The sequence below is a fragment of the Dipodomys ordii genome, unplaced genomic scaffold, assembly GCF_000151885.1.
Source record: "Dipodomys ordii isolate 6190 unplaced genomic scaffold, Dord_2.0 Scaffold47, whole genome shotgun sequence".
NCBI classification, from domain to species: domain Eukaryota; kingdom Metazoa; phylum Chordata; class Mammalia; order Rodentia; family Heteromyidae; genus Dipodomys; species Dipodomys ordii.
Window position 1 is genome coordinate 11,144,502 of NW_012267263.1, and position 8,844 is coordinate 11,153,345.

The following is an 8,844-nucleotide window of genomic DNA, read 5'->3' on the forward strand; positions in this document are numbered from 1 at the left end:
TCCTCCTCCTCCCACCTCCTCCTCCTCCCACCTCCTCCTCCTCCTCCTCCTCCCTTCTTCCCAGTCTTGGGGCCAGAATTTTGGGCCTGAGCACCGTTGCTGAGCTTCTTTTGCTGAAGGCTAGTGCTCTGCCACTTGATGGACAGGGCCACTTCCTGCCCTTTCTGGGATTACTTGGAGCTGAGAGCCTCACAAATTTTCCTGCCCAAACACAATCTTCAGATCTCAGCCTCCTGAGGTAGCTAGGATTATAGGCATGAGCCACAAACATGCGACGTTTTTTATTTTTTTATTTTATTTTTTGGTTGGCCTTGGGGCTTGAACTCTGGGCCTGGGCGCTGTCCCTCAGCTCTTCAGCTCAAGGAGAGCGCTCTACCACTTGAGCTACAGCGCCTCTTCCAGTTTTCTGGTGGTTTATTGGAGATAGGAGTCTCATGGTCTTTCCTGCCCGGGCTGGCTTTGAACCTCGATCCTCAGATCTCAGCCTCCTGAGAAGCTAGGATTACAGGCGTGAGCCACCAGCGCCTGGCGGTTTTTTACTTTTTTAAAATTTTATCTAACTTCAACATTTATTTCTCAGGATAGGCACAGGAAGATAAGATGTGATTTAGATATTTAAAGTTTAAATGGCTTAGAAATATCAATAGTCTTATAAAACTACATGGACATTTTTTTCCAGAGATGATGAAATGTAGACATAGGCAGGTAGGTGAGAATAGATCCCAGAACTTCATATTTGCAAAGCATGCACTTTACTACTGAGCTACATCCTCATTGCCATGGGACTCCTCTCTATCTCCAATTAACCATAAAAAGCCACAAGTGGAACTATAATAGGCTTGGTGTCTGTCTGTGGCTCATGCCTGTAATCCTAGCTCCTCAAGAGACTGAATCAAAGCCAGCCCAAGCACCTGAAAACAGGAAGTGGAGCTGTGGCTCAAGTGGTAGAGCGCTAGCCTTGAAGGAAAAAGTTCAGGGACAGTGCCCAGCCCTGAGTTCAAGCCCCAGTAACAGAGAGAGGGGGGGACATTTTACTTATAAATTGACATGTTGACTTGAAAATCCAAACCCCTTTATACAACCACTAAAAGATTTTTTAAAAAAAAAGAGAGAGTAATTGGTGATATCAGAAAATAAATTATGACCAGACTGCACCAAGCTGATAGGTAGGCTATTGAAATCAGTTACTTTTACTGATTGAGAAAAGTAGCTGCTGGACAGTATTTTCACAATAAAAAAATTGTTTTAAAAAGAAAAGTAGCTGCTGGAGATTATGAATAGAAAAGTGGCACCATGCATTTTTTGTTTTGACAGGATCATTTTGGGTGCTTCTAAGAAAGAGCTGTCATCATAGCAGATAGGTAGCAGAACTGAAAATGTTTTGGATTCTGAGACTTCATTCTAAAACTCCCAGATTGCCCACATCCTATACCCCAAATTGACATAATAACCCATACTCTGGGCCTAGGAAGAGTCAGAATGAGAACAAAATTTCTAGCCAGCCAACTGGGTAGATGGCAATATCAAAAACTAAGTTGGTGGGCTGGGAATGTGGCTTAGTGGTAGAATGCTTGCCTAGCATGCATGAAGCCTTGGGTTTGATTCCTCAGTACCACATAAATAGAAAAAGCAGAAGTGGCACTATGCCTCAAGTAGTAGAATGCTAGCCTTGAGCAAAAGAAGCTCAGGGACAGTGCCCAGGCCCTGAGTTCAAGCCCCAGGTCTAGCAAAAAAAAAAAAAGAGTTGGTGAAAACTGTAGTAGCAGGTTTTCTGCTTGATACATTTCAGGGTGGAAACATCACGGGTTCAACCATGCAATGCCAGTTAGACATTCAAAGGGAGATGGGCAGTTGGCAAATAGTTGAGATGGGAGGAGAGATGAGGGCAAGAGATAAACCTGGCAGTCATTAGCACACAACTGAGAAAATGAAAGCAGAGAATAAGATCTTGCCAGTGCATGGAAGACACTAAAGTTCTTTCTTGGGAAGGGGGTGGTCATGGAAAGCCTCACCAAGAAGATGACTAATCTGCAGGAAGAGTGGAATACACTGTGTAGATGTGGCTGCATAGGGCCTGAGGCTGTTTCCATTTTCTCCAGAGAACTCACCAGCTGTTAATAAGTTCCTCAGGATGCTGATGAGGCTGGGAGAGGCTCAATCAGTACTTTGGACAGGAGAGTGAAGATGTGGGAGTCTGGGAAGTGCAATAGGGAGCAGATGAATGCCAGCATCACTTTGCTCCCTGCCCTGTAACATCTGTACCAACCTCCACTTGGTCGCTTCCCAGGGGAGGGAATTATGAAGAGGCAGGAGGGCACTGGGGAAGGTTCAGGGCACACAAACCCTTGCCATTTCCAAAGAGTGGACTCAGGGAGAGAATATCAGAACAAAATCAAATCTGTTTCCCTAATCCTACTTTCTTCTGAGCAAAAATAGACCACAAATAGGAGAACAGGGTTCCATGGTTTGATAGTAACTAAATATTCATTCTAAGCCCACAGAAGAAGATGAGGCCCAGAACAATCATTCTAGACCAGGCACATGGCATCCACACTTGACATGGCTCCTCTGACTAGCACTGTTTCTTTCCTGGTGTCAGAATCACTTTCTCTAACCTTCTATTTCCTACCAGGCTCAGAGTCCCTACCTCCCCCACTATGGAGGAGTTGATGTCCAATTTTCAGGAGCAGCGGACTGCTTCCGACAGATCGTGAAGGCCCAAGGGGTACTGGGGCTCTGGAATGGATTGACAGCCAACTTACTGAAGGTGAGAAGTGACTATTCTACTGTTCCCCTGCCTCTTCCATTTGTACCCATTCCTTTGGCACCCACCTCAGTTATGAGTTGCCATGGAAACACCCCATCTAGCACTTCCATTAGTACAGAGCCTAGGGATACAAGCAGGCTATTGACCCTGAAGACAGTGGTAGGTATCTCAGACCCTATATTTTTTTGTCAGTCATGGGTCTTGAACTCTAGGGCCCAGGTACTGTCCTTGATCTTTTGTTCAAGGCTATCACTCTACCACTGTGCCATAGCTCTATTTTTTTTCCTAACTAGTTTCTTAGAGAACAGAGTCTCATGAACTTTCCTGCCTACGTTGGCCTCAAACCATAGTTCTCAGATCTCAGGCTCCTGAGTAGCTAGGATTATAAGTATGAGGCACTGGTGTCCAGCTTTATACCCTATCATAAAGGAGCTGAACATTTAGTCTAAAGGTCCAAAACATGGGACATAGGAATCCTAAGAAGACCCTAACACTAATCCTAAAATTGTCTGCAAAAATGTGTATTTGTAGAAGTACAAGTTGTCATGTCCAAAACGAGCTTTACAACGTCGGTCCGGGGGGGTAGGGGGGGAAGGAGAAGGATTGGGATTGGGGGGGAGGAGGAGGCTGGGAACGGATGTGAAGGGTAAACAAAGGAGGAGGCTGCAATGCTTGGTAAGAAATGTACGCATTATCCTGCCCATGTAATTGTAACCCCTCTGTACAGTATGCTCACAAATAAAATAAAATGAAATTTAAAAAAAATGTGTATTTGTATGCATGTATGCATCATGTTTCCAAAAATGTCTATGAGCAAAAACTTAAGGTTAAAAACGGTGGGCTACCCTCATACTAGCTGCCATGCAAGTGATTCCAATCAGGGCCAGTAGATACTGACAGGAAGTGTTACATCATCTCCTTCAATATCCATCTAGGCCCATTGCTTGTCCTCCAGTGGCTCTTTCAACCCTTCCCCCCCCCCACACACACACACCAAACCAGCCTTCATTTTACCATTTTTTGTGTGCTAGTCCTGGGGCTTGAACTCCGGGCTTAAGTGCTATTTCTGAACTTTTTCACTAAAGCCTAGCAGTGTGCTAGGCTTGAACCACTGTGCTAGGCTCTACTTCTGAGTTTTTGATGACTTATTAGAAATGAGTGTCAGAGATTTTCCTGCCAGAGCTGACTTTGAACTACAATCCTCAGATCTCAGCCTCCTTAGTAGCTAGGACTGTAGATATAAGCCACTGAAGCTTGGATTCATTTTACCAATTAGTCTGATTTCCAAAAGAATTCCTTATCGTACTGCCCACAGCTCTTACCTCATTCTACCCTCATCTAACTTGCTGTTAGAAGCGCTAATCATTTCTTTCTAAGAGTTTAATACGATTTTAATTTTCTGTTCTTACAGGTTGTTCCCTATTTTGGAGTCATGTTTAGCACCTTTGAGTTCTGCAAGAGAATCTTTCTTTACCAAAATGGTTATATCATGTCTCCTCTGAGCTATAAATTGACCCCAGGAGTGGATCAAAGTTTGAAGCCCCAAGAATTACGGGAAATAAAGTTCTTCAAAACTGGAAAACTGAAGTCTCGAAAACCAACTTTGTGATGTCATAGTGGAAAGTATAGTACCAGGGCACTGGCTGAAGACATGTGACAATCACAGACAAATGTCGCCTCTAATTGTGCACATGAGAAGTAATGACAGGGCAATCCTGTCCGCTGACTCTTCACCATGAGATGGTTTGGTCATCTGTTGCCTCAGAGCCCCTTACTGACGTCCCTGAGAACACTTGTGCTATGAAGTTTTCCAACACTCCTGAGTCACAATGACATACCACCAGATTGTATAAGCAAAGCCCAGTGGTCATAAATGTACAATAGCCTCTAAAAAGAAACAAGAGAGAAAAGAAAAGAAGAAGAAGGTGTTGTGATATTTCAGAGCAACTTGCATGGGAATGTGCAGTCCTGAGCTCAGCCCCAAGGTGACTCTCAGATGATACAGAGTCCTCCCAGTTGGACCTGTGGCCTCCCCTTCTAGTTAATCTAGGTTAACTTCTGAGAACATCCACTGCAACGTATAGCTTACAAGTTATCTTGAACCAGATGAAAAAGAAATAATAATCATAACTTTTCTTCTGTTTCTTTGAGACAGTGTTTCACTGTGGAGCCCAGGCTGACCTTGAGTGAGCCATCCTCATGCATCCAGTCCAGTGCTGGAATTTCTGCTAAGTGTTACCACTTAAAGCTGACAGTGCTAAAGCCAGGCACTGGTGGCTCAAATCACTAATCCTAGCTACTCCAGAGTCTGAGATCTGAAGATCAGTATTCAAAGCCAAACTATACAGAAAAGTCTGTAAGACTTTTGCTTCCAATTAACTAGCAAAAAGCCAGAAGTGGAGCTGTAGCTAATGTGGTAGAGTGCCAGCAAGTCTTGAGGGGAAAAAAAGAACCTTAAGAGACACAGTATGCAGCCCCTTAGTTCAAACCCTAGTACAGCACACACTCAAAAAAGTTATCATTATTGAGTTAAGACTATTGTCCTTTATTGAAATGTGAAGCACACTGGGCTTGGAAGCTTTTGTTTCAGAAAGCACTTTTTACCATGACTCTTTAATTATGCCTCCTACACACATACCTTCTGACTGAAGTCAGGTGCAGTTCAGGTGGCCTGCTTCTCTGCCTTTTCAACTCGCTTGGCAAGCCTACACTAAAAATGAATTACTTAATCATCTTGCATTACTCTCACAAATGTCCCAGTTGCCTAGAAAGGATCAAATGAAACATTTGACATACATACCCAACCAAATATAGTGGAATTAAACCACTTTTGTCTCATATCTGTACTGAGATGTTTTTTAAATGAATTTCAAGATTGTTCCACCTTAAGGAATGAAAGACATGGCTCAAATGGTAGAGCATATACCTAGCAACCACCAGGCCCTGAGTTCAATCCCCAGTGCTACCAAAAAAAAAAAACAACAACCACAAAAAAAAAGAATGTTCTACCTTAGAGATCCTATGTAAAATTTATATAACTTTAACTTTTAATTAAGTTGTTATTCACACACTATTCTCTTTTTGTGTGTCTCATACACCCACTAAGGTTTTCAGTGTGTTGAAAGTATTTTTTTATCATTTTTTGGGGGGGTCCGGTCCTGGGGCCTGAACTCTGGGCCTGGTCGCTGTCCCTCAGCTCTTCAGCTCAAGGTTAGCGCTCTACCATCTGAGCCACAGCACCACTTCCGGCTTTTTTCTTTTTGCTTATGTGGTGCTGAGGAATCGAACCCAGGTCCTCAGGCATGCAAGGCAAGCGCTCTACCACTGAGCCACCTTCCCAGCCTTGAAAGTATTTTTTTAATTAAACTTCTTTTCCAAAATTAAAAAAGTATATTTGTCATTATTAGTAACCAGAACTATAAAAATTATGATTAAATACCTAAATGGTCAAACTTTAAACTCTCAGAGACTTGTCCTCTAAATATGCCAAAATAACTCAGTTCTCCAATCTCTGGGACACACTGAACTTTACAGGAAAATGCTGTTAACACTCACATGAAAACCTCATCTAAAGCTCAGTCTATTAGAATTCAGAGGGTAACAAATATTTCAATAAGAATGAATAGTTCATACTTTGTCCTCTTTGTTCCCCTTAAAGCAAACATTTCATAAAGCTCTTTAAAAGCTCCAAAAATAGGGGCTGGGAAGGTGGCTCAGTGGTAGACCGCATGCCTTGCATGCCAGAGGCCCTGGGTTCAATTCCTCAGCACCATATAAGCAAAAAGAAAAAAGCCGGAAGTGGCGCTGTGGCTCAAGTGGAGAGCGCTTGAGCTGAAGAGCTGAGGGACAGCGCCCAGGCCCAGAGTTCAGGCCCCATGGCCGGACCCAAAAAAAAAAAAAAAGCTGCAAAAATAACTCATAAATTCTAACATTCTGGGGCTGGGAAGGTGGCTCAGTGGTAGAGCGCTTGCCTTGCATGCATGAGGCCCTGGGTTCGATTCCTCAGCACCACATAAGCAGAAAGAAAAAAGCCGGAAGTGGCGCTGTGGCTCAAGTGGTAGAGCGCTAGCCTTGAGCTGAAGAGCTGAGTCAGCGTCCAGGCCCAGAGTTCAGGCCCCACAACCGGGTCCCCCGCAAAAAAAATTCTAACATTCCAACCTCAGTTTATGTACATCATAGTAGATCTTCTATCTACTTTTCTTTTCCTGCTACCTGGATCTCAGTCTCCTGAATAACTAGATTTGTGTATTTTTCTAGAAATAATTGAAATAACTACTTGTGACAGGAATGTTTTCTGTGCTGCACTTTTAACTGTTGAATAAATTAAAGTGAGGAAGAAGGCCTGGTCTCTGTAATTTCAGAACAATTCTTTAGGACTCTGGATATGTTCTTAAAATGAACTTAAGGCTAGCTGGCTGGCTTGCTTGCTTTGTCTCTTTCTTTCCTTTTTTTTTTTTTCCAGCACCGGGTGTTGAGCCCAAGGCCTTCCATTTTAGCCATGTACCCAGTCCTTTTGTATAGTGTTGCCTGTGTTCGCTTCGAACTCGGTCCTCCTGGTTCCATTTTCCAAGAAGCTGCTATGTTTATTTCCTTAGAGGTATAAGGGAGTGATCTGCTTTCCTGATTTTTTTTTGGTGGTGCTAGATTTTGAACCGACAGCCTCCTTCTTTCTAGACAGGCACTCTACCACTTACTTCCAACCCTAACCTTCCTATTTTATGTCTGCCCGTGCTCACCACACATAATGGTGATAAAGAAACAGGATACAATGTTTACCCAGGAGTAACTTAGTCTTAAGGAATCAAACATATATGAAATGATTAGGATTACAAAGCAAACATGAGCAAAGGCAGTGATAATATAATCTCCTTGCTGAGAAGACTGCCAAGGAGTTGCTGAACGATCTGTAGAGATCAGCACCAGAGAGGGGCTAGTAATGGACAGCAGCTCTTGGAGGAAAGGAATCTTGAACAAAATTCTGTTTGGTTTTACATGGGGTCTAATTATGTATAGCCCAAAGCGACACTCAGGATCTTCCTGAGTGCCAGCCTCCCGAGTGCTGAGAGTACAGGCATACCTCATCATACCCCACAGTTAAACTAAGTTTGAACGGGATAAGCAGTGTCACAGAGGCAGCACATAATCAGTCACAAAACTGGAAGCAGGCCAAGGGTGCTTGGGCTGGAGTGAGAAAACCAGCTTCATGCATCCATTCAACAGGTGCTGGGTACTGTGGTGCAGTGTGATAGCTAAGACAAATAAGGTGTTTCCATCCTGGAGCCTATGGATATTCTAGCAATTGTGGTAGTGAATAGACAAGTAAATGAAGCTGGGCCCCCTGGCTCATGCCTGTAATCCTAGCTACTCAAAAGGCTGAGATCTGTGGATTGCACTTTGAAGGCAACTCGGGCAGGAAAGTCTGAGTCTCTTACCTCCAATTAACTGCCAAAAGAAAGGGGGGAAGAAGGGGGAGGAGGAGGAGGAGGAAGAGGGCCTGTGACTCAAGTGCTAGAGGCCCAGCTTTGAGTAGAAAAGCTAAGGGACAGTACTCAGGCCCTGGGTTCAAGCCCCAGTACCAAGCACACGCGCACACACACACACTCGCACACGCACACACACACACACACACACACACACACACACACACAGAGAGCAAAGTCTCCACCCAGTACCTGCATTACCTAGGCAACTGGCATACCTGGAAGAGGTCACATCTGCATCCGCTGAGGTCACATCTGAATTTGATGTGGCCACACCTTTCTCCACCCATACCCTAGATAAGGCCTAGTCCAGGCCCAGACGCTGTCTTTCTCAGCTCTTTCCCAGCTCTTTCCCAGGCCTTTCCCAGCCGCGTGGAGGGCCAACATGGCCTGGTGCCAGCCAGAACGATAAATAAACCTACCCCTTACCTGAATACCACGTGCGTGGTGTGATTCTTACTCAGCAACCCCACTTTAAAAACCTAACAAGCTACACCTCCACTTCTGGCTTTTTGGTACTTTAATTGGAAATAAGTCTTACAGGTTTTTCCTGCCTGAGATGACTTTGAACTGCAATCCCCAGATCTCAGCCTCCTG

The 8,844-nt window shown here is 44.1% G+C and overlaps 1 protein-coding gene across 1 annotated transcript in view; it reads left to right on the plus strand.

The window, feature by feature from the left end:
- Slc25a43 (solute carrier family 25, member 43) overlaps window positions 1-5,080 on the plus strand; it is a 36,194-nt gene extending 31,114 nt beyond the window's left edge. Inside the window, exons 4-5 of the mRNA XM_013019774.1 lie at window positions 2,633-2,767; window positions 4,179-5,080. Of these exons, the coding sequence (XP_012875228.1) occupies window positions 2,633-2,767; window positions 4,179-4,376 (333 nt within the window). The 3' untranslated portion in view covers window positions 4,377-5,080. The remainder of the gene's footprint in view (window positions 1-2,632; window positions 2,768-4,178) is intronic.
- Window positions 5,081-8,844: the final 3,764 nt, after the last annotated feature.